Raw genomic sequence first — 26,749 nt, 5'->3', positions numbered from 1 at the left:
AGGGGAATACAGGGTTAGGTTCCCATGAGACTCTGGTCACAGTGTTTTCATCAACCAATCAATACGTGACCTTGTTTTTGCTGTGTGCTTTTCATCTATATGGTTGACTTGTTGACGTCGACCTCCCCGGTAGCAGCACTGTTTGACTCGCTCATGCCTGGATGAAACTTGCCTGACACACCGTCTTCTTCACAGGCACAGGCTGGGCTTGAACTCAGGAACACTAGACAGCATTATGTTTGAGGGGTCACTGTAAACAATGAAAAGCCCCCAAATACAAAACCTGTGGCACTAAATAGTCCATAAAAAAGGGACAGGTGTTTGAAGTAGGACAGCTGAAACAGGTGTTTGAAGTAGGAGAGCTGAAACAAGAAGGCGGGGTCCTCGTGGGGTCTGTCTGACCTGAGCCTGAGCATCACAAGACCCAGCACTGCCTCTGTTCTGTTCACGCCCGTGAATGACTATTGTGAGGAGGCAAATCCACAGACGGAAACCAGTGAATTCACTCTGGCTGTGGCTGCACTGGGTCTTCGCTGCTGCACCTGGGCTCTAGGGTGTGCGGGTTTCAGCAGTCGTGGCTCGCGGGCTTAGTTGCTCTGCTGCAAGAGAAATCTTCTTCGAACCAGGGATCGAAGCTGTTGTCCCCTGTGTTGGCAGGAGGATCCCATCCACTGTACAACCAGGGAGCCCCCCAATTCACAAATTGTATGGAATTCGGAGAATAACAAGGATTGACTGTGCGTAGTTCCCTCCTATAAGCTCTAAGGTGGTGACTTTATCTGCCATGCTGTCTAACACAATGCCTCGCCTATGGGAGGAATGTGATATTGAGATGCACTTGGTGGGGACATGATAGAAAAATAAAGTTACATGAGATTACCAAATTTATCAGGTCACTTAAAATTCATTGCACACTTCGGTGTGCCAGACTCACGTGGGGAGCAGGTACCTAGCGATGAACAAAACAAGAGATCCTGTCCTCACTCGTAGGAATCAGATTAGGAAGATGAGCAAAAGGCGGAGTAGCAGAAGTTCAAATGTGAAATTCCTCCTCATGGAAAGAAGATTTCAGGGATTGAGAGCTGGAATAAATAGCTGCCTTGGAATAGACATACAAATTGCTCTGCTCCCTGGAGAGCCTGAGGCAGCGCACTGCAGTGGTTAAAAGGGCGGCTAGAGACTGCTTGGTTTTTAATATTGGCCAGGACTTCCCTGGTGGCTCAGATGGTGAAGTGTCTGCCTACAGTGTGGGAGACCCGGGTTCAATCCCTGGGTTGGAAAGATCTCCTGGGGAAGGAAATGGCAACCCACTGTAGTATTCTTACCTGGAAAATGCCACGGATGGAGGAGTCTGGCAGGCTGCAGTCCATGGGGTCACAAAGAGTTGGACACGACTAGGTGACTTCACTTTCACTTTCGAGTCCTATTCCTGTGGGAGAGTTACTTAACCTCTCTTTGCCTCAGTTCTTCTTTTGTAAATGGAAATATCATGTCGTCTGCCTCTTTGGGTTGTTATGAGGATCACTTGAGTTAATATTTGAGAAGCATCTAGAAAGTGAAAGAAAGTGAAAGTCGTGTCCCACTCTTTGTGACCCCAGGGACTATACAGTCCATGGAATTCTCCAGGCCAGAATACTGGAGTGGGTAGCCATGCCCTTCTCCAGGGGATCTTCCCAAACCAGGAATTGAACTGGGGTCTCCTGAATTGCAGGCAAATTCTTTACCAACTGAACTAAGAGGGAAGCCCTGAAAAGCGTTTAGAACAGTGCCTAATAATGTAGTAAAAAGCAGGTGTTAACTGTTCTTTTAAAAACTACACAGTGCCCAGACTATTTGCTGAAGAAGCAAACCTTATCAGATCAATGTGATTCTCTTTCTTAAGAGAAACAGTGAAGTGCAATGTGAGGTACGTATGTCTGCTTGGATTTCTTTATCAAGCCAGTAAACTCGAGCAGCGTAGTTGGAGGATGTGCCGAGTTAGAGGTGTTCTGAGATGATTCCCAGGACTGAGTCATGGCTGGTCCTGAGGTTACGAATCACCACCCATGCTGCTTGTCTCCTCGAGGGTCATGTACAGACCTCCAGAGAAAATGCTTAGGACGTACAGGGGGATGAATTCAGGATGGATGGTTAACAGTTAACTAATCTAAAATGTTAGAAAACAAAGAGTCTATAAAAACAGCAGAGGGAATTCCCTGGTGGTCCAGTGGTTAGGACTCAGCACTTTCACTGCTGTGGGTGCGGGTTCGATCCCTGGTTGGGGAAGTTCTGCATGCCCCTCAGTGTGACCAAAGCACGGATGCATTAGAAAGAAGGATGTAACAAAAACCAGTGTAACTGGATAGCACAATTCTGAGGTAACCTAGGTCCATGAAATGATCCTGAACAGCACAGGCAGAGAGAGAGAGAGAGAGCTGTGTAACAAACGCAGTGGGAGGAGACCTCCAACAAGCCCCCAGCATGTAGGCAACGCATAGGACATGCAAGCGCCAGGAAACACATATTAAGCCCATTTTCTGAATGAATGAAGATGCCAAAGTTTCTATGTCCAATTATAATTTTTGAAGCATAGTAGAGCAACCTGGGACTTTAGGAAATGAAAACAGATTGTACAAGGAATAACTGAAGGTCACTCTTCTGTTGACAGGAGACAGCTGGTGTTACTAAACTGCATTTATTGAGAATGGAAGGGTATTTTTTTCCTCTATTTGCTTGTAGAAATCTGAGAAAATAGAACCAATGACTCAGTATAGTAATAAAATCTTTTTACTTGTGGACTCACGATTACATAAAAATGCCATGAAAAATGAAAGGTTTATACAGTGCTAAGGGTCTTAAGATTTCTCCCCTGTAGCAAACACAGATGCCGGAGCACACATGCTCAGAGGGAAAAAATGACTATTGGCTAAAGGTTTTCAGCAAGTCCTGCTGATTCTTTTTAAAATTTTTTCTCTTCTATTTTTTAAGTTATGAAAGTATGACAACACATTTATAGGAGACCTGGAAAATACAGAAAGAGTTACAAATAGTTCCACTATATATTACAACTGTGGCTCGAGTCCTGCTTATTTCACTTGTCTTAGAACGTGGGGGCCATTTGTTTCAGTAATATGAAATCAGTGCTTTTAACTATGGTATGTTAATGGTTGTGAACAGTAGAAGAGAATAAAATTGTGGTTAATGAAGAAATACAGGTGACAAGTTTAAAAAACTTGGCTGTATGTTTCTGCTATTCAATAGTAATATAACTATGCTTTGGGATATTGAATCTGGCGCTTCAGTGAAACAGTCTGTGGAATAATTCTATTAAAACTCAATAAGTCAATGTGATCCCTATCAAATTACCAATGGCATTTTTTACAGAACTAGAACAAAACATTTCACAATTCATGTGGAAACATAAAAGATCCCGGAATAGCCAAAGCCATCTTAAGAAGGAAGAATAGAGCTGGAGGAATCAACCTTCCTGACTTCAGATTGTACTACAAAAAGTCATCAAGACAGTATGGTACTGACACAAAAGCAGAAATGTAGACTAATGGAACAAGATACAAAGCCCAGAAATAAACCCATGCACCTATAGTTACCTTATTTTTGACAAAGGAGGCAAGAATATACAATGGAGGTAAAGACAGCCTCTTCAATGAATGGTGCTGGGAAAACTGGACAGCTACATGTAAAAGAATGAAATTAGAGCACTTCCTAACTATACACAAAGATAATTCAAAATGGATTAAAGACCTAACTATAGGACCAGAAACTATAAATCTCTTAGAGGAAAACATAGGCAGAACAGTCGATGACATAAATCAAAGCAAGATGCTCTATGATCCACCTCCTGGCATAATAGAAATAAAAACAAAAGTAAACAAGTGGGACCTGATTAAACTTAAAAGCTTTTGCATAGCAAAGGAAACTGTAAACAAGGTGAAAAGACAGTGCTCAGAATGGGAGAAAATAATAGCAAATGAAACAACTGACAAAGAATTAATTTCCAAAATATACAAGTAGCTCATACAACACAATACCAGAAAAACAAACAACCCAATCAGAAAGTGGGAAAAAGACCTAAACAGAGACTTTTCCAATGAAGACATACAGATGGCTAACAAACACATGCAAAGATGCTTAACATCGCTCATTATTAGAGAAATGCAAATCAAAACCACAATGAGATATCACCTTACCCCAGTCAGAATGGCCATCAACAAAGTCTACAAACAATAAAAGCTGGAGAGGGTGTGGAGAAAAGGGAATACTCTTGCACTTTTGGTGGGAATGTAAATTGATACAGCCACTATGGAAGACAGTTTGGAGATTCCTTAACATCTAGGAATAAAACCACTATATGACCCAGCAATCCCACTCCTAGGCATATACCCTGAGGAAACCCAAATTGAAAAAGACATATGTACCCCATTGTTCATTGCAGCACTATTTACGATAGTTAGAACATGGAAGCAACCTACATGTCCATCGACAGATGCATGGATAAAGAAGTTGTGGTACGTATACACAATGGAATATTCAGTTCAGTTCAGTCCAGTCACTCAGTCATGTCCAACTCTTTGCGACCCCATGAATCGCAGTATGCCAGGCCTCCCTATCCATCACCAACTCCTGGAGTTTACTTAAACTCACGTGCATTGAGTCGGTGATGCCATCCAGCTATCTCATCCTCTGTCATCCCCTTCTCCTCCTGCCCCCAATCCCTCCCAGCATCAGGGTCTTTTCCAATAAGTCAACTTTTTGCATGAGGTGGCCAAAGTACTGGAGTTTCAGCTTTAGCATCAGTCCTTCCAATGACAACCAGGACTGATCTCCTTTAGGATAGACTGGTTGGATCTCCTTGCAGTCCAAGGGACTCTCAAGAGTCTTCTCCAACACCACAGTTCAAAGCATCAATTCTTTGGTGCTCAGCTTTCTTCACAGTCCAACTCTCACATTCATACATGACCACTGGAAAAACCATAGCCTTGGCTAGACGGACCTTTGTTGGCAAAGTAATATCTCTGCTTTTTAATATGCTATCTAGGTTGGTCATAACTTTGCTTCGAAGGAGTAAGCATCTTTTAATTTCATACTCAGCCATAAAAAGGAACACATTTGAATCTGTTCTAATGAGGTAGATGAACCTAGAACCTATCATACAGAGTGAAGTAAGTCAGAAAGAGAAAGATAAATATCGTATTCTAACGCATATATACAGAATCTAGAATAGTACTGAAGAACTTATTTGCAGGGCAGCAGATGGTGACTGTAGCCATGAAATTAAAAGATGCTTACTCCTTGGAAGAAAAGTTATGACCAATCTAGATAGCATATTGAAAAGCAGAGACATTACTTTGCCAACAAAGGTTTTCCAGTGGTCATGTATGGATGTGAGAGTTGGACTGTGAAGAAAGCTGAGCGCTGAAGAATTGATGCTTTTGAACTGTGGTGTTGGAGAAGACTCTTGAGAGTCCCTTGGACTGCAAGGAGATCCAACAAGTCCATTCTAAAGGAGATCAGCCCTGGGATTTCTTTGGAAGGCATGATGCTAAAGCTGAAACTCCAGTACTTTGGCCACCTCATGCGAAGAGTTGACTCATTGGAAAAGACTCTGATGCTGGGAGGGATTGGGGGCAGGAGGAGAAGGGGATGACAGAGGATGAGATAGCTGGATGGCATCACTGACTTGATGGACGTGAGTTTGAGTGAACTCCGGGAGATGGTGATGGACAGGGATGCCTGGCGTGCTGTGATTCATGGGGTCGCAAAGAGTCAGACATGACTGAGCCACTGAACTGAACTGAACTGAATGGAGAAACAGACATAGAGAATAGACTTGTGGACATAGGGAGAGGGGAAGAGAGGGTGAGATGTATGGAGAGTAACATGGAAACTTACATTACCGTATGTAAAATAGATAGCCAATGGGAATATGCTGTATGGCTCAGGAAACTCAAACAGGGGCTCTGTATCAATCTAGAGGGGTAGGATGGGGTGGGAGATGGGAGAAAGGTTCAAAAGGGAGTGGATGTATGTATACCTATGGCTGCTTCATGTTTGAGGTTTGACAGAAAACAACAAAATTCTGTAAAGCAATTATCCTTCAATAAAAAAATAAATTAAAAAATCAGAAAACAAAAACTCAAAATGGTAGTAATTTTGACTTCAAGTTGATTCACGTCATAAAATGTATACATTTCGTGGCATCCATCGCACAGGTAGTGTCTTGGTTATACACGCCCTAGTCACAGATACACTCCTAGTCCCTGCTCTCTGCTATTGTTCCTTTAGTTAAAAGTCTGCCTTTCCATTCCCCTCTTGGGAAAGGGGAAGCGAGTTATCACACATTTCACATTCAACTTTTGTCTTTTCTATACCAATTTTCCGAGAAAAATATTCTCCCATGTTCCTCTCTGCTTCAATAGTTAGTTCAAAAAAAATTGATCCTTGTTATGTTTAAGAATAAGTCATGCAAACATCTTTATCTAAGAAAAGACAAAATTAAAGCTCTAAAGTGAAATCAGAGGTAACAGAATCAGGAGACTCAATTTCAAATGCCAAATTTCTGAAGGTTCCAGAATATCCAGAGGTCTCGACTTCTCCATCATCTTCCAGAAATGCATGTTGAGAGTTGAAGCGTTCTCACTTAACTTGGTCCTCAAGGATCATTATCACCATCAATTACTGACTCCTTATGCACAGCGGCATTGACTGTGTGGACCCAAAGTGGGTATGTCACGATACCTACTGTCAGTATGTAAATGGAGAGGTCACAGCAGCAATGAACGCCACGTGGGCAGAAAATTATCCAAGGGTTGCAAGAAGGTGTAGTTTGGGAAGTCCTCCTAGTCTTGTCCTGATGCTTGAAATAAGACTGGGGAAACGGGATGGACAAAAGTACATGGTGGGGTGGGGAGAAGTGCAAGATCTACTACAGTGAGTGGTTAGGCCGGCTGAGTTGTAAAGCGTATTCTATTGGAAAGTAAAGCCATCCTGATCAGACTACAGAATCTTAGCAATGGAGAAAGAGTTGACATTTCTGAAGAGAACATGGATAGGACGTCTTCTCTTTATTCTAGCTGCAGTGTGCACGCTAAGAGGAAGCTGGACGCGGAACCACTTAGATCAGTGTGAAAGGCGCGAGCCTGCCAGGAACTAGTTGGTGGTTCTCAGGTGGGAGTGTTGTTTCCTTTTTTAAAATCTCTGGAAAACATTTCCCCAATGAAGATACTGCAGTACTTATTCAGTGTGCTATGAGGATCAACAAACATTTTTGGAATGTGGATCAGAAAGTTGTGATGGTTCTATTATTTAAGTCATCTCTTGGTATCCTCCTGACCCCATACCAAAATCTGTGGATGTTCAAGCCCCTTATATAAAAAGGCATAGTATTTAGTATGTCTGAAGTCATCTCTGATTCTTACAGTACCTCATACAATGTAAATAGTTGCTGATACACAATAAATTCAAGTTCTGATTCCTGCAACTTTTTTCCTGAGTATTTTTGATCTATAGTTGCTTAAATCTGAAGATGTAGAACCTGTAGGTATGGAGTGCTGAGTGCAGTTGCGATCGAAGGAAGGATGTATTCCAACCCTCAGGAAAGGGGTTGGGGGAAAGGGGTAAAGAAGGGGATCTATAAAGAGTAGCTAGAATGAAGAGGACTTTGGGTCAATTTTAGGGTTAAAACAAATATGCAGATGTGCAAACACTGGACTAAGTCCTTTGAAGAAAGTATTTATTTTCCTGGAGAAATAATTTGTTATTCTCCATCATAAAAAGTACATTCTTTAGAGAGCTGGACATGTATAAACAGACTTGATCTTCAGGTCAGCCTTGAAACCTTTGCAAAGCAATAAATCTTTTGACATCAAAAGAGGGATAGAATTTCAATCACAGTGACTGAAATACCAAACTCTGAAAGACTGAGATGTTCTGAGGCCAATTCAAAGAAAGAAATGTCAAATTACCATTTTGTTCGTTAATAAATACTGTTGAGAAAAATGTTTCAAAACCCATTCATACACATAACCCACAGCTTTAGGATAATGTGGTTCCTAGCGAGAGAACAGGTTGGCTCTGATGGACTCACATTAAGCCCCTCAACACCCCTGTGAGGAGCATTTTAACATTAATATAATCTTCCTTTAACAAGGTAAGGAGTGAAAAGCAAGTGACTATCCCAGGATCACAGAGTAAATCCAGGGAGATGCCCAATTGGATTGCAGCTGTCCCAACTCTTTTAAGACTTGAGGGGGTCTAGCTGTGGAACAAAGTGGCAGTATTATGAAAGCAATTGCTTTCCCTTCTTAAACAACTACGTAAATAAATGAACTATTATACTGTTAACATAGCAACTCTAGTTTTGAATCTATAACATGGAAAAAACTTAATAGTTGCGAAGACATGCATAACCAAGCATTTTTAATGATTAACTACACTCCCTGGGGAAAAAAAGACAGGAACAAAAAAAAAACACCGAACAGCCTAGTACATGTTGAGGAGGGAAAATCCAATTTAACAAATACAAAGCTACAAAACTGTGCTTTCTTTAGAGAAAGTCTTTTCTCTCATTTGCCTATATTTTCAGATGGCAACAACGAAAATGAAATCGCAACCCTGAATCACTTAATCTTCAAGTAAATGGATATAATTATAGCTTCTAAAAACTAGAGCCACAAAAAACATGCTCACTTGTCATGGAGAAATTAAGTATTTTGTAATATTATGTGTAAAACTATACTAATACCTAGCAAGCATACATTAAATCTGGAATGGCCTTTGGTGCCACTGCAGACATTATTTTCTAAGGCAGCATGGCCATCTTCAATTACTCACAGGTTATTTTATCTTTTACCATTTATTTCTTAAACTATCATTGTTCACTGTAATTGCCTATCAACATTAAATTGGGATACAGGAAACTGATGAAATGTCAGCTAACTTTGCTATTTATACATGCTTTAACTACAAATTTAAAGCTAAGAGCTAATAGTTTGGGCTATCATAGATATGATTTTCTGCACAATTCTCTAGTATAAAGTCAATTAACATTATGTTGTAGCTTGATCCTTCTTGATCATTTTTAAAAAATGGCAAATTTAAAAGAAAAATAAATTTTCGTATTTTTTCTACAAAAATTCTCAATACAATATGCATCTTCTTTGTATAATGTACTAGCTATGATAGTAGATACTGGCCAATATTTTGTTAAAAATAAAAGCTTTCCTGAGAGGGCCAGTTTACATGAGCCGCTAACTGCCCACCTCCCTTTTAAAAATAAAGAATGTTAGCACCCAGGTATGATCAGCAATGAGAAGTGAAGTCCATTTTTCCATCTGAGGCTCATAGGACCTGTAATTCTTTTTCACTGCTCATGTTCCCTGGCAAAGAATATGTATGTCCGACTAGGTTTAAAAGAGAAGGCAATGGCACCCCATGGCTTCCCCTGGAGAAGGGAACGGCTACCCACTCTGGTATTCTTGCCTGGAGAATCCCATGGATGCAGGAGCCTGGTAGGCTGTGGTCCATGGGGTCGCGAAGTCTGACACGACTGAGCGACTTCGCTTTCACTTTTCACTTTCATGCACTGGAGAAGAAAATGGCAAGCCACTCCAGTGTTCTTGCCTGGAGAATCCCAGGGACGGGGAAGCCTAGTGGGCTGCTGTCTATGGGGTCGCACAGTCGGACACGACTGAAGTGACTTAGCAGCAGCAGCAGCAGCAGCAGGTTTAAAAGACCAACAATGGCAGACAAGTTAGTTGCTCAGTCCTGTGCAACTCCTTCGAGACCCCCATGGACTGTAGCCTGCCAGGTTCCTCTGTCCATGGGATTCTCCAGGCAAGAATACCGGAGTGGGTAGCCATTCCCTTCTCCAGGGGATCTTCCTGACCCAGGGATCGAACCCTGGGCCTCCTGCATTGCAGGTGAATTCTTTGCCATCTGAGCCACCAGGGAAGCCATGGTAGGGCTTTGAGTTATGTCATAATGAGATCAGCAAGCGCTACTTGGCTCTTTTTCAAGCTCAGAAAAACTGAGCCATAAGTTTTTGAAAATTCTTAAAGGTTCTCTTCCAGAGAAGTAGTGCCATCTTCAGCACATACACATAGTGTGAAAGAGCAAATATGAACTAAGCGACTTACTCAGGCTAAACGGCCCAAGAAATCACATTTCAACAATGGGGTAAACTTAAAAAACAAAACTCCAAGGGAAACAAAAGAATAAAGCTATAATAAACTTTGAAAAGAGGAATATTCATTTCTCTGGCTTAGCTGAAACATGGTTGCTTTCATTAGCTAAAAAGAAGCCTGGGGAAATCGATACGAATAATCCGAGAACTGCCACAGAATGCCATGATGTCAGGAGGAGACTCTGGAGGTTGAGTTTCCTCTGATTTCTATTAACTATCAAATGTTCTGCTGGGGCATAATTTACCTCCTGTCCCACAAAACTTTAAGAACAAGTCACAAAATCCATGTTAGAATATAAGTTTTTTAATTTTTATAAATAACTTATCTGTTACAAAGATAGTTTACCCAGCTAAATCACAAAACCATCAACTCAAGATATCCAAATTACGTTTTATTAATAAAACAAGTAAAAACTGATTTATCAATCTTCACATAGAACTGCAGATGAAGCTGAAAAACAAGGCCTATTTTAAAACAAAATGCATCAAATGTAAAGGCTTTGGGTTTCTCATCTAATTAACTAGGATTGTCATAGTTCTTCTCATATACAAGATGCAAAGCCTGGAAGTTAAGGCTCTGACATTCATATAGAATCACCTGTAATAATCTTGCTTATTTAAAAAATATTCATTTGCAAACATTTACAGTGGGTGCCAGTCTACATTATCTCCTATCTTTTGCTACATTTCAGCACTTCCCTTAACCCCATTCTAAGCACTGATATATAATTTCATAATTGTTTTTTTAAATGCATATTGTAATTTTTTCCTTGATTTCATTTCGTTATATACATTCCTGATCATCTGAATATTTATTTTCCTTATAAAAATATATCATCAAAATAAAGAGATGCTTGAGGTTGCTTCAGTGTTCAAGTTTGCTTGTTTTTCTTTTTTCCAGCTTTTCTTCAGTTGTCCTAAATGCGACTAGCCTTGTTTCATAAATATACACGATACTGCCACCAAGTCAGGTTTAGAAACGGACTGCCCCAACAGTAAAGCGTTTAAATTTCTCTCCAAAAAAAGGGCTGTAGGTACTGCTGCTCGTTTGGAAACTGTACTTTCCCAATAGTAATCTCTTGTGGAAGTTCTGTGGGACACAAGGCAGATAAAGCAAGCTTAACCTTGTTGCTGTCAGTGGGTTAAAAATACCTTTTGTTTTAAGCTTCCCTGTGGAAGATAAAACACCATGTTGTGTTACCCACCACTAAAGTCAGTACATAGTGTGACCTACAGACAGAAGTCTTGTAATATTTTCTTCAGTTCACTGTGCAGCATCTGTATACGTCTTCACAGAACATCGGTACTCATGAGGGCAAAGCACAGAATAAGTAGAGGAAAGTTATTTTGTGCATAGTTTCATTTCATTAATGCTTTTTTATTTTGAAGGCAATGCTTCTCTCATGTAAGGCTTAAAAAGGGACATGATAGTACTTAATCACTAAAAGGAAAAAAGAAAATTAGTTAACAAAAGACTATTACACTATACATATAGAAATATAAGAAAATAATAAGGAAGAAAAGAAATCACTTAAAGCAAACTCGAGAGCTCTGTACAGTAGGAAAAGCTTTGGGGTATTTCACTCCAGGTTTGTACAGACAATGCTGCTGCTCTCCTTTCATCTTTAGAGCCTAGATGCTGGCGCTTCACAGAGTGGAGACGTTTTCAGGGAAGACAAAGACAAGGCCAAGAGTACCACAGATTTGTGAAGTTCTTCCCCTTTCCACTGGCACTATACAGCAGCAAACAGTTTTTAAATAGTTAAACCTCGTTGCTTTTCTTCATGTTTGTAGTGTTTCACCGAAAGCTTAAAAAAAAAAAAGGCCATCATTCTATTCCTTCCTCCTGTCAAAATTCAGTAGTGACATGAGGGAAAAAAGTACTGGGAACACCTAGGTATTAATATGTTGAGAATTATCCATGACGGGCTACTGGTAACACTGTACATGGTTAGGCAGTGGGCAACCAAGTCTTTTAGCAGATTACCTTTCATGTGATGAATTTCAACTGCCCATGACATTAGACTGAGGTATTATTAGCTCTGTGGGTTGATATTTAACATTAGCACACCACCATCTTGTCACACCTTCAATTTTACAAAATCCTATGTAGCAGTGAAACTTTTCCCCTGATGACAGACTGGTTTCTTGAATTTCAGATGTGGATTTAGAGAAGATATAGGGCCTCCTGGCTCAGAAATGCCTCGGCATCTCACACTGTTCGCAACGGATTAAGGCTGGATGGTTCAAAAAAGTACAGGCAGTACAATTCCACTGAGCCCCCTCATCATCTTCTGCGTCTTGAGTCTTTGGTGTTTTGATGGTGGACCTTTGATCTGCAAGGAAGCAAAATAATTATTTTAGAAGCAAATTCACAGTCATAAATTACTGGCAACTATAAGCACTATTGGGCTTTCCTCATAGCGCAGTCTGTTAAACACTAGCATCACACAGCATGAAACAGCCTGTTAATCAAATGAAGCATCTAGCTGAAACTGACCCACATGCCTGATCCTCACAACCTGTATCTATCAGGCTGGCACCTCTCTGCTGGGGAACAGCAACATGGATGTGACTTAATCACCTCAATATCTCCTCAAATGGGAAAAGAGCATCATTTCCCCCGACTTATAGCAGGAGAAAGGAGAAATCAATTCATATGGTCTCTAGTAGCCAAGATGACCACAATGTCACCTAAGAATGTGGCAAGGTATCCACCTGCAATGCAGTACTGCTAGTGCATCTGTGTCTCATTCAAGCTTGAGTTTCATTTCCCACTGATGTAGTAGTTATATTTCTGATTTCTATCATGAATGGATGTGTTTATTAAATGTTCTCCATCTGCTAAAAATCTAAAACTGAACAATATGTACTTATCTCTAAAATCTTATTTACCTAAATGTCAACAACAGACTTGGAGAAACACATTAGTATAAAATTTTATCAGACTTTATTTCTCATGTTATTTGAAAACGTATTTATTATGGAACACTAGAAAGACTACCAGATCCAGAGTCATGAGACTGGAGTTCTATTCATGGTTCTGCTATTAACTCCTAATTTCTTTGCTCTGTGATCTTAGATAATCATGTTTCCTCTACATCTAGTCTTTCTTTCTTATACAATAGTCACTGCAGTTTTATAAGGTCAATGTTCTAAATGTTTGAATGTACAGAGGTGTCTTAAATATAAGAAATATATTCCTCCATGGTTGTGTCAAAGATGAAATTACATTTATAAAACTACTTTTATGGGGGAGGGAGGTATCTTTGTAATTTAAAAGTAGGATTCCTATAAATTATTTTGGGGAGGTCTGAAGTAAAAAGAGCATGCATTATTGGATCTCTCCAGTCATGGTTTATGATTTGTAGTTTATAAATCATATTAAAAATGTATATTAATTTGCAAATTCTACCTATTCCACTGAGCTGGTAAGTAAATGATAGCTTTTCTATTTTAAAAGACAAACTATGATATATAGTGGATAAAAATATAGGAAGACAAGTTTCTGTAACAAATTCAAAATAATTAAGTGATGGTACTTTGTTTAGCAGCACTTTACTTAGTGTTTGGTCTTAAGGTTAACACTTTATTGCAAAATTCCCACTTTAGGCATGGGAACTTTTAGGCATCACCATGATTTTGGCACATGCATGAGCACCATGAAAGTTATTTATATAGTAAATTTTCTTTAAATTGAACAGCTTTAAAACAAATATCTAGGGAACTTTGCTGGTGGCCCAGTGGTTAAGACTCTGCACTCCCAATGCAGGGGGCCCAGGTTCACTCCCTGGTCAGGGAGCTAGATCCCACATGTCACAACTAAGACCCAGCACAGCCAAACCAATAAATACATATTAAAAAAATTATCTATTTAAGGTTTATCTAGGTAAAAATATTTTAAAAATCAAGAGTCTGACAATACAAATTAGTATCCACCTAAAACTCAAAAATGAATAGGTTAAAAAAGTTTGACTTCTTACCATCTACAATTATTCCACATTCCATACTTAGGACACATTTTATAGAACAACTGTTTTAATCTGGGGATAATCCACTCTGCTTATTAGAATTTTGGTAAAACATTCCAATCTGGCACATTTTCAGTAAAACCTTGTCTATCCTTTTTGTTAACTACAAAGGTTTTTTTAGGAGGGGCCATTCAATCTGTATTAACACTTCATTCTATTACTAAGTGCCAGGATTATCTTCAATATTTCAATATCTAAGGTAATCAAATAGAGGACCTAATTTTTTTTTAAGTGAAAAAATCTCCAATGGTTTTCTTCCAACTGCACAAAATCTTCTGGTCCTTCTAATTATGACTTTTATTATTAGTGGTATTGGGAAACTAAGTAACCACCAGAATCGAGAAAAGAGGAAGTTATTTAGGGTGCACAGTACGAGATGACTTGTGATGGCCACACTTTATTTTAGCTGTTAAAAAATCCACATTGTAAAGCAGAACTGATTTTAAGAACTAAGTAAACCTCTCTAAGTGAAACTAGTAACTCCCTATTTTAGCTTTAAGGCAAAAATGACTAATTCTTTATTTCTCTAAAAATATCCAGTACACAAGCATTTATCTTTTGTGAAAAGCTTTTTAAGTATTTTTTTTTCCCTTACTTTTTATCATGGAAAATTTCAAATACACACAAAAGTAGTGAAAACAGTGAAAAAAACTCTCAGCCCTTATGCTGCTTCAACAACTGTCAAGACAAACCTTATTTCATCTATACCCCATCTCCCGCCTACCATAACACATAAGTACTGAATTACCTGGAAACAAAATAGATCTTTTCATATGAGAATTTTTAGTTTTTGAAAGAGAATAAAAAGATTATATTGAGGCAACTCAGAGTCTAAAATATCCATTTTGCTTATTTTAAGGAGCTAGGCTCTGCTCACCACTGCTTTCCTTATTCCTTTATTCAATTAACATCCAATGTCTGAACACTTGCTTACTCACGTACTGTGTCAAATGCCCAATTTCACTTTTGCTCCTCTGTAATAAGACTTCATTACATTCCAGCTAACTATGTTTAAAAACATTCAAATTATAAAAAATATGAAGCTACAGCTAGGCCTAATTGAATCATAACTGAATAAAAACTAAGGAGAGGAGAGAAGAGGATGCTGAATGAGAATACGAAAATTCTTGGAACAAACCAAAGATTGTTCCCATGTCTACATATTTTTTAATGCCTGGAGTGAAAAACCCACACAAATGTTTCAACATTTCTTAGTTTGGTGTGTACATAATCTGTATCAATGACATAAAAATGAAAATAGGTAATAATTAAAAAAACCATTTATCTGAAATTCAGAGAATTTTGATTATAGAGAACTATGCATAAACTATATAGGACATAATACTTATGAAAAATAAACTTTCCTAAGGTATCTTTCTTAATGTTTGTCTAAAATTTCAAAGAACACAAGTTTTTATACCTGGTGATTTTTTTTTTTTTTTTTTGGCCAAGATTTGCTATTCTGGGAGTATACAATGAATCCTAAGGACATACATATTACTTTTAAAGGGCTAAGCACATTACATTTTTGAACCCTCCCAATTCCCAGCATGTTTTCCTAATGAATCCATCCAAGAATGCCAAAGTTGGAAGTACTTCTAGAGTGGAAGGCTGCTAAGAATAAAATTTTCTAAAATCTTGTTTTTCAAAACACAACAGTTTTCACACTTACTGGATACACCACTAACCTTTGGGTTTTGGTGGCACAGGGCCTACAAATCCAATATTGTCATAAAAGTTATGAATAGCACTGGGATTGAAATGTGGTCCTGAAATATATAAAAAGAAGCATATCAATGTTTATAGCTCAAAAAAATTAAAAAGATTTTTTAAAAGCAAATATTTTCTTTCTTAAAAAAAATCACAGTTAAATAGAAAAAGTACTTTTCTTTTATTTCACACCTCTAATCTCCAATTACATGAAAGGATTTCAAAAACAGCTGAAATAGGTGTAATATATTGATAGTACCCATAACAGAAGTCCAACCTGTAAGCTGAGGAAGACGTTAGATTAATGCTAGTAAGACAGTGAAAGAATTAGAACAGATCCCTGTTGTATGTGACAAGTTAAGATAACTTAAAATTTGACAGTGTAAAATATAATTTTAACATAGTCTTAAGCAACTAAATAGCTTGGCCTCAAGTAAGTATAAAAACCTGAACTAATATAATGTGATGCTTCAGATTTTAAACAAAAGGAACAAGTTTAAAGATTACATTTTCTAGACTAGCACCAATTTTTTCTCTCCAAAGTTAAATTATGGCATTTTCTATGACTGTTTCAAGATAAACAGCTTACTTACTAAAAGAAAATAAAACAAATCATCTTCCAGTTTAATGGATTTTGGCACACACTGAGAAATGTGACTACGGGCTTATTTTTTGGCTTCTTCCCTTTCCTGTCTTTTCATTTTATATATTTCTATTATTTCCAAACTTTAGAATTAGGTTTAAGTTATAAACATTCTTTTTAGTTGTCTATGAACACTTTTTACTCACTCACGTACTGCGCCAAATGCCCCAATCTTTTTTTTACTCTACAATAAGCAATTATTGCTAGTCAATAACAGTTCAAATATCATAAACTATCACTTTCCTAAAATACTGTATGTCGTATTTTAATTTTCTTCTCTATGTCATCAATTAAGTAAGTGCCATTAGAGTGGGGATGCCTTTTAATCATGTTCTTAAAAGCATAATTCTTCAAAGGTAGAAGGAAAAGAGGGAAACAGGAAAAAGGAATATGAGTATATATATTACAATCTTAATAAACACTGTAACAGATTATATTAATACATAACAGCAATACTTTTGACAATATAGCCAGACATACTAATCACTGTCTTCCCTTATTGTATGACTAAAGGGGATTTGAAGGATATTAAACGTATCAAATTACTTCTCAACCAAATATACAGCTTTGGAGGGAGGAGTGGCAAGTAAGGGAAAATAAAAATCTAAGCAGCACTATACGGCTCCAAATCAAATCTGAAACAAGATTACAATTAAAAGTCTGTTTCCAGCCACAGGAAGAGCTGATAAATTAATACAAAGAATTTCAGCTGAATATACATTGAACTTTACCTCGGGCTTGAAAAAGATCAATTTCTTTGGTTAAGCAGTCAATGTCAATCTGGAGCTGTCTATTACAACTTCTCAACTGCTGCATTTCTTCGAGCTGAAAAATAATTCCAGGTGAGGATCTACATCGAACTCTTGTGTTATTAGTTAAGAAGGAGTCAAGGTTTGCAGGGGGAAGTAAGGACAGAAAAACAAGTATGAATTAAGAGCATTTCTAGAAAAGTAGGTCAAGCTTTTATACTGATGATAGGTTACCTATTCTCACGTTCAAGCACAGCAGTTACAACAGTTACAGAAAGAAAGACTTACTGAAGGTATTTGGGATATGGAATTTGATCTTTTCAGACGCCTTCGAGTTAGATTATTTTCCATTTCATTGACCTCAGATTTTAGTTTATCCAGCTTTTTCTTTTGAATCTCAAGTTCTCTTTGAAGCCGTTCCATTCTGGCCTTCTGGTGTACCAAAAGAGCTGCAATACATATTAGTATATATGAAGATCCACCCAGTTTAGTCAATTAACCTTTAAACAACCTTGGGAAAACAAAACAGATAACTATTTCTGTGACAAAAAGGAGGCTGCGGAGAATCTCAAAGATAACACTAAAACAAAGTATTGTGTGTTAAATATTTAAAGTTTCAACATTTTTAACTTTAGAGAATTATTTTTTTTTAACTTGAGAATCATTTAAGCATATAAACAACTTAATGGGAATGTGGGTTAGGTTAAATCCATTTTGACGCATGCAATAAATAAAAGTGATTGATTTCGATCCACATGAATGTTAACATTAAACTGCTCAAACTGCAAATCAAAAACAAAACCATTCAGATAAACCAAATACATTTTCTTATATTCCAATTATATTTAGTGAAAACATTTTCCTAAGATTTTTTTAAAAAGAAAATAAGCAATCAACCTTGTCACATGAATGATGAACAGCTCGGGAAACCTTAGTAAACCATAAAAATCGGTATACATGATTTTGCCACTTCTGGACAAAATGAGTTTGACTTTTTAGGCTATTGTGCTGGTGGTGAAGATAACCAAATTTACTATTAAATGGAAGCTTGGGGTGACTCTACCACGAGAAAACAAGCTGATTTGAGAAGGTATAATAAATAAATTCTAAAAATGAAAAATAGCAATTAAAATAAAAAGTCAAGTCGATTAAACAGATTAATGCTATTTAGTCACCATCAATCAGACTAAAATTTCCAAGAAGCTAAAAAAGGAAAAGGCTATATATATTCAGGCCATTTAGTCCAGCAGTGTATTACAGAATCTGAATTAGGGTGTGGGGTGTGGGGAAGCTAGTTAGGCTCAAGTGCTTTAAAATTAATTTTTCCCAGGAAAAATATAATTTTTCCCAACAAAAAAAAGATAATTTTTCCCAACAAAAATTTGACACTAATACAATCCACAGGTATCTCCCTCTGTAATTCTCCTTTCTTATTTATTGGAAGAAAAGAGTATTAGGGGAATATATCTCAAGTTTTAAAAATCATGACTAATTCTTGGTATCTTCTCTCTCATTTTAATATATAGTCTAAAAACGCAGGGAGGTGTTTTGGAGGTACACATGTTCCTGATAGAAAACTCACTGTGTCTTTGTATATCCATAACCACCCCAGGCTTGTTTTGTCAGACTTTTATTAATTTGGTTTATTTTACTTGAATTGCAAAGTTTTATGCCTCTATTTCCAAAACATAAGAATTGTGCATTAGGGTTTATTTTATTCTCTTAAAAGAAGATGCTGAGTGGATTGTTAATTTCTGAGTGGGACAGTAAGAGGAGAAAGACAGAGGCATGAAGTGAGAATGAAGGGCAAGGCAAAGGAAAACTAGAAGAACATAACATACTTTCATTTCTAAACTCTGATGATCTACCAATGAGTCTCAAATGCCATTAGTAGGACATTTGTTCAAATTAATGATTATTTAAAGGCAGTATTTCCTAAAAATTAACGGAGATCATCTCCCTAAAAGCTTTTTCCTAAATATGCAAAACAAAAAAAACTTTAAAAAACGCATTTATTTAGTGGTTCTAACGACTAAGTGATAATTTATATTTGTATTGAGTCAGAAAATAAGACATACATTTGTGATATTATTCAATATTACATGAGGAGAAGGGATAAGAACAGATTTTCTGAGAAACTGATTTATACGGTGAGGGCAGAGACAGAACCTCTGAGTGAGGAATTACTGTTAACAATTAGCTCTAGGCTGGTGATTTCCTTGAAGTAACTGGCAGAAGCAAATGCAAACTGCTCTGGCAACTTACTTCCAGTATGGAGGGACACCTACTATGGAATCCAAAATGCAAAAATCCTCAATGAAGAGAAGTGCTCAGCAGAAAAGTATGTCCAAACAAGAAAACCATCTACCATGAGAATCAACAGCCCGAGAGGAGCCCCCTAAAACTTGGTTATATAACAATTTGAAAGAAGCTATGGAAATATCTGTTTAAGATGATTATAATGATTATAGAAGAATATAACAAATAAGATACCATGAATAAGTTTTGGAGAAGTGCCATAAACAACCTCTAGAAATGGAAAACAGCCATTGAAACGGTCAACCAAATACATTTAACTGTAGATTACACATAGTCAAAGACATATTTAGTGACCCAAGAGATACATCTAAGAGTATTCTCAAAGTGCAGAGATAAAGTGATGGGACACATGAAACAGGGGTTAAAAGATCGTAAATAAATATAAAAAGGAGTTCCAGAAGGAGACAATAGAGTGAATGGCAAAATTTGAAGAGAAACCTGAAGAAATGAAATAATATTTCAGAAGCTAATGGAATAACTAATTCACTTAATCAAATTATCAGAGTAGGGATGAACAGATAAAGCTGGAGGATTTTATAAGCCATGGACTACTCCTAAAGAAAGAACTATTTAAGATGTTTTTTTGATACGGAGGACATTAATACAACAGGAAGGAATAAGATAATGAATGTAAAAAAAGTTCTAACTCTGAAACAAAGGAAAAAGACCATGGCAGTGGGTGGGGAGGCAAAGACTGTTTAAAGAAGAGGAAAACTAAAATATTAGAGAAGAACAAGAAACTGGAAATACGAAAATTAGATGAAAAGCATTCTAAGGCTTTAAAAGTGTTTATAAAGAATATTCTCAGTTTAGTTTAGTCGCTCAGTCGTGTCTGACTCTTTGCGACTCCATGGACTGCAGCATGCCAGGCTTCCTTGTCCATCAACTCCCGCAGCTTGCTCAAACTCATGTCCATCGAGTTAGTGATGCCATCCAGCCATCTCATCCTCTGTCATCCCCTTCTCTTCCTGCCCTCAATCTTTCCCAGTATCAGGGTCTTTTCCAATGAGTCAGTTCTTCACGTCAGGTGGCCAAAGTATTGGAGTTTCAGCTTCAGCATCAGTTCTTCCAATGAGCACCCAGGACTGGTCTCCTTTAGGAGGGACTGGTTGTATCTCCTTGCAGTCCAAGGGACTCTCAAGAGTCTTCTCCAACACCACAGTTCAAAAGCATCAATTCTTTGGCACTCAGCTTTCATTATACTCTCACATCCATATATGACTACTGGAAAAACCCCATGGAGAACCCCATGAACAGTATTAAAAGAATATTCTCAAATGTTGCTAAACCAAATATACATGTTCATATCTAGGGATAAAGATGAAGAGTATACGAGAAAGCTAAATATAGTTTCTAAAAGAACAAAAGGATAAAATTTGATTAAACTTAGATAGCAGGAAAGAAGGAAAGAACTAGGACACAAATAATTCCAAATATATCAGTAATCATAATAACTGTAATCAAATTAATCTGTTTATATACAAAAGATCTACAGCTGCATTGCTGTTTTCAAAAAACACTTAAAATGTAATTTGCTAATCCATTCTTTTAATATATTGAGAACCTATAATATGTCAGGATTGTTGTAGCCACTCAGGTAATCAACGAACAAGACAGGTAAAAATCCCTACCCTGCTGGAGCTTGGAGATACGGGTGTGTGTGTCCCAAGAACAAAGCTCCAAAAAAGGGGTCAGCAAACTATGGCTCAAGGGCCCAATCTGGCCATTGCCTGTTTTGTGAACAAAGTTTTACTAGAATATAGCCACACTCACTTGTTTACCTATTGTCTATGTCTGTTTTTGTTACAACTGAAACCACGTGGCTTGTAAAATTCCACATAATTTAGTATTTGGCTGTTTATCAGATCATGTGGAGACTGAATAAATGGGGACCCATCACACCACAGAAAGGTTGAAAATAAAAGGACTAAAGTAAAGGAATACTTTGTACTCTAGGCAGCACTCTAAGAGATACAAAGTAAGAGCAGCCAACTGCTAGAGATATTTGAAGACTGTAAGAACTAAAAAGGCAACAACAAAACCCAGACCTAGCTCCACTCCTGCCTAAACTGACTTAACCCTTCACACGATATCCTGACAGAAAAAAGGTATTCTAGTTTCTGGATGTAAAGGTCTCATATGTAAAAAAAACAGAAGAGACTAATTTTTGGCATTCAATAATAATAAAAGAAAAAAGTAATGACACACAGAGAAGTGAGAGGAAAATTCAACGAATCACCAAGAGAGAAAGCAGTCACGGGAACCATATTCAAATATGACCCAGATGCTGGAAGGAGCAGGCAGGAAATTGAAAAGTAACTATGACTGAAGCTTCCTAGGTGGTGCAGTGGTAAAGAATCTGTCTGCTAACAGGAGACGCCAGAGACTCGGGTTTGATTCCTGGGTCAGGAAGATCTCCTGGAGAAGGAACTGGCAACCCACTCCAGTATCCCTGCCTGGGGAAAATCCCATGGACAGAGGAGCCTGGCAGGTCCCAAAGAACTGGACACGACTGAGCCACAGAACATGCACACAGCATGCTGAAGCAGTTAGGTGAAAAGATGAACAGGCAGGAGCTGATGGACAGCCTGAGAGGAGAGATGGAAATTATTAAGGAAGAGTCAAATATTGGAAATAAAATATGGTATCAGAGATAAATAAATCTTTCAACATGCTTACCAGCACGCTGGATACAGAAGAGCCAGTGAACCTGAAGACAGAGATTACTTCAATCAAACCCAAAGAAAAAGAGGGAAGAAGAACAAAGCATCCAAGAAGTGACAGGCAATATGAGTGCATAATATACATGTAATTGGTGAAAGAAATGCAAAAACAGCAAGACGTATTTGAGGATAATGGCTAAATGGTTTCCAAAATCAATGAAAGACAATAAGTCACAGATCCAAGAAGCCCAGGGATCTCCAAGTAACATCGAAACAAAACAAAACCTAGACATATAATAAGACTGCTGAAAAACCAAAGATACAGAGGAAATCTTGAAGGCTGATAGAGATACTTTAAAATTGATATACCAGGCAAATATAAAACTGAAATAAAGCCAGTGTAATAATATTCATTTCAGGAAAAAAGCTGAGCGAGAAAAGGTCAATATTCAGTTAAGTTGCTCAGTTGTGTCCGACTCTTTGCAACCTCATGGACTGCAGCATGCCAGGCCTCCCTGTCTATCACCAACTCCCGGAGTTTACTCAAACTCATGTCCATTGAGTTGGTGATGCCATCCAACCATCTCATCCTCTGTCGTCCCCTTCAACTTCAATCTTTCCCAGCATCAGGGTCTTTTCAAATGAGTCAGTTCTTCCCATCAGGGGGCCAAAGTACTGGAGTTTCCACTTCAGCATCAGTCCTTCCAATGAATATTCAGGACTGATTTCCTTTAGGATGGACTGGTTGGATTTCTTTGTAGTCCAAGGGACTCTCAAAAGTCTTCTCCAACACCACAGTTCAAAAGCATGAATTCTTCAGCGCTCAGCTTTCTTTACAGTCCAACTCTCACATCCATACATGACTACTGGAAAAGCCACAGCTTTGACTAGACAGACCTTTGTTGGCAAAGTAATGTCTCTGCTTTTTAATATGCTGTCTAGGTTGGTCATAACCATTCTTCCAAAGAGCAAGCGTCTTTTAATTTCATGGCTGCAGCCACCGTCTGCAGTGATTTTTGAGCCCCCCAAAATAAAGTCTGTCACTGTTTCCACTGTTTCTCCATCTACTTGCCATGAAGTGATGGGATCGGATGCCATTATCTTCGTTTTCTGAATGTTGAGCTTTAAGCCAACTTTTTCACTCTCCTCTTTCACTTTCATCAAGAGGCTCTAGTTCTTTGCTTTCTGCCCTAAGTGTGGTGTTATCTGTGTATCTGAGGTTACTGATATTTCTTCCAGCAGTCTTGATTCCAGCTATGTTTCATCCAGTCCAGCATTTCTCATGATGTACTCTGCATATAAGTTAAATAAGCAGCGTGACAATATACAGCCTTGACAGACTCCTTTTCCTATCTGGAACCACTCTGTTGCTCCATGTCCAGTTCTAACTACTTCTTCTTGACCTGCATACAGATGTCTCAGGAGGGAGGTCAGGTGGTCTGGTATTCCCATCTCTTTCAGAATTTTCCACAGTTTATTGTGATCCACACAAAGGCTTTGGCATAGTCAATAAAGCAAAAGCAGATGTTTTTCTGGAACTCTCTTGTTTTTTCTATGATCCAGCAGATGTTGGCAATTTGATCTCTGGTTCCTCTGCCTTTTCTAAATCCAGCTTGAACATCTGGAAGTTCACGGTTCATATACTGTTGAAGCCTGGCTTGGAGAATTTTGAGCATTACTTCGCTAGCGTGTGAGATGAGTGCAACTGTACTGTAGGGTGAACATTCTTTGGCATTGGCTTTCTTTGGGATTAGAAGGTCAATATTAGTAGAAGATAAAAAACTGATTAAGAAAAAGATATAGTAAGAGAGATGAAGGAGTCACAGTTACTGAAGGTATTATTATGGGGATGTTTTAAAGTTACAGAGTAAATACTTCAGAATGTTTCTTAAACAAAAAAATACTACATCTTTGGGAATTCACAAAGAAAGGAGTTTTTGCAACGGCTGAAGATATGGCTTACCTTTGAGAATAAAGGTGAGATATCACCTATGACAGGCTGAAACCCTAAAGTAAATCCACTGTCTTAGAACTTATCTATGAGATATTTCTTTTCAGTGAAAACAAAGTCGTGGAGCAGAGTTATAACTATATTAGAAATAACAATCTGGAGACTATTCAGGGTCTTTTAAGTATGTCTGTTAATTACAAACAAACTAAAAAATGCTCTGGAAATAGTATGAGAGAGACATGATCTCAATTTCTCTAGTAGGTGCCTGGATTTTTATGTGTCTAGTTCACTTTTCAATTGTGGCTTGGGAGTTTTAGATAGGAGTCTGAGAAAGATGAATTACAAAGTAGTGTCAAGGTGAATTTCTAAAAATCACTGAAAATTCATCTAAACTAAACTTTTTCTCCAGTTGTGGTTCTGTCTACAATTTTAATCTTCACTGTACAAAATATTACACAATACATATTCATTAAAAAACATTATTAAGAATATTCATAATAAAGAAGAATGATTATAACGCTTACTTATAAAGATACTTTGGCTTTGATCAGTCTCTCCTAAATGAAGGAGTTGGGTATTGATTGTTTGGGGAGAAAGAAATATGACAATTATACTTCCAGCATCCAAAAGAAGCAGACAGCTTGGAAACAGTCAGAAAGGGGTGACAAAATGACAGCTGTAGTTGTGGACTAAGACTAGAACATTTCACCTCTGTTACAGGAAAAGACTGTGAATAGGAATCTGAGGAAATCCCTTAGACTGGCTTTTTGGGTTTTTTCCCCTTTGTTTTTGCATACAACGAAACTGCTATAAACAAAATAATATCAACCACACCTACAGATGAATGAGCTTCATGCACAATGTAGTGATATGTACTTGTAAAGACGGAGGGGTGATCTGTTAAACAGACTCCAGTGCATAAGCTAAGGAAAAAATACTCTCCATTCCTGTCAATTATTTACATTTAGACTAATATGGACTTTAAAATTCAAATACAAAGAATCAATTATATTAGAGAGGATTTCCAGTTAAAGGTGACTGAAAGGAAAGTGAAAATGAAACTCGTTCAGTTGTGTCTGACTCTTCGTGACCCCATGGACTATACAGTCCATGACCTTCTCCAGGCCAGAATACCAGTAGCCCTTCCCTTCTCCAGGAGATCTCCCCAACCCAGGGATCAAACCCAGGTCTTCCACATTGCAGGTGGATTCTTCACCAGCTGAGCCACAATCTTCTGCCTTTTGAAACCTCATGAAAATAACAGAGGAATAAAATGGATAGAATCCAACAAAGGTAAACAATAGGAAGAAGGCAATTAGTGGCAAGAGATTTCAACAAGTTCCTGGAAGACTGAAAGCAAATGAAATGGAATAGACTAATGGAGGGCGGAGAAAGCTACAGTCTCATAGACAAGGAGGGTACTGCAAAGAGGCAGCTAATTGGCCATGCAGAAACCTAAAAGAGGCTCCTGGAGAATGCAAGTAAATAACAGAAGGCAGAAGTGAGGGATGGACCAGAAAAGGGGGCTTAATTACAAGTCTCTGAATAGAACAGTCAACCTCTCCCCATCCCATGGAATCTTAAGCACAGCATGCTTAAGCATAAGGAACCTAAAGACCTAAAGACTTTTCCGGTTGCTCACACTACAGAAAGGTGGCTCTTTGATATGCTAATTCTACCAAAGAAATAAGGGATATACTTCAGTTCAGTTCAGTCGCTCAGCCATGTCTGACTCTTTGCGACCCCATGAACTGCAGCACGCCAGGCCTCCCTGTCCATCACTAACTCCCGGAGTTCACTCAGATTCACGTCCATCGGGTCAGTAATGCCATCCAGCCATCTCATCCTCTGTCGTCCCCTTCTCCTCCTGTCCCCAATCCCCCCCAGCATCAAAGTCTTTTCCAATGAATCAACTCTTCGCATGAGGTGGCCAAAATACTGGAGCTTCAGCTTTAGCATCATTCCTTCCAAAGAAATCCCAGGGCTGATCTCCTTCAGAATGGACTGGTTGCATCTCCTTGCAGTCCAAGGGACTCAAGAGTCTTCTCCAACACCACAGTTCAAAAGCATCAATTCTTCAGCGCTCAGTCTTCTTCACAGCCCAACTCTCACAAGCATACATGACTACTGGAAAAACCATAGCCTTGACTAGACGGACCTTAGTCAGCAAAGTAATGTCTCTGCTTTTGAATATGCTGTCTAGGTTGGTCGTAACTTTTCTTCCAAGGAGTAAGCATCTTTTAATTTCATGGCTGCAGTCACCATCTGCAGTGATTTTGGAATCCCCCAAAATAAAGTCTGACACTGTTTCCACTGTTTCCCATCTACTTTCCATGAAGTGATGGGACCGGATGCCATGATCTTCGTTTTCTGAATGTTGAGCTTTAAGCCAACTTTTTGACTCTCCTCTTTCACGTTCATCAAGAGGCTTTTTAGTTCATATAGTGATTTCTTTAGTTTTTCCAAATTTAACTATCTAGCCTACCCTTTTAAATAGACAAGA

General features: G+C 38.2%; 1 protein-coding gene and 1 non-coding gene across 3 annotated transcripts in view; one reads left to right on the top strand and one right to left on the bottom strand.

Moving 5' to 3' along the window:
• Positions 1-2,192: 2,192 nt before the first annotated feature.
• On the top strand, positions 2,193-2,265 carry TRNAE-UUC (transfer RNA glutamic acid (anticodon UUC)). The gene has a single exon. It is a non-coding gene; the product is annotated as a tRNA-Glu (tRNA).
• Positions 2,266-10,471: 8,206 nt separating this feature from the next.
• The window catches only part of TAB2 (TGF-beta activated kinase 1 (MAP3K7) binding protein 2), an 86,598-nt gene continuing 70,320 nt past the window's right edge, over positions 10,472-26,749 (bottom strand). For both annotated transcript variants that reach the window (XM_069598662.1, XM_069598661.1), the window contains 4 exons: positions 17,602-17,762; positions 17,296-17,389; positions 15,900-15,980; positions 10,472-12,516 (listed from right to left, as the gene is read on the bottom strand). In XM_069598662.1, the coding sequence (XP_069454763.1) occupies positions 12,374-12,516; positions 15,900-15,980; positions 17,296-17,389; positions 17,602-17,762 (479 nt within the window). In that variant the 3' untranslated portion in view covers positions 10,472-12,373. The remainder of the gene's footprint in view (positions 12,517-15,899; positions 15,981-17,295; positions 17,390-17,601; positions 17,763-26,749) is intronic.

This window comes from Ovis canadensis, chromosome 8 (assembly GCF_042477335.2).
Source record: "Ovis canadensis isolate MfBH-ARS-UI-01 breed Bighorn chromosome 8, ARS-UI_OviCan_v2, whole genome shotgun sequence".
Lineage (NCBI taxonomy): Eukaryota > Metazoa > Chordata > Mammalia > Artiodactyla > Bovidae > Ovis > Ovis canadensis.
This window is presented reverse-complemented; position numbering and strand designations above follow the sequence as displayed.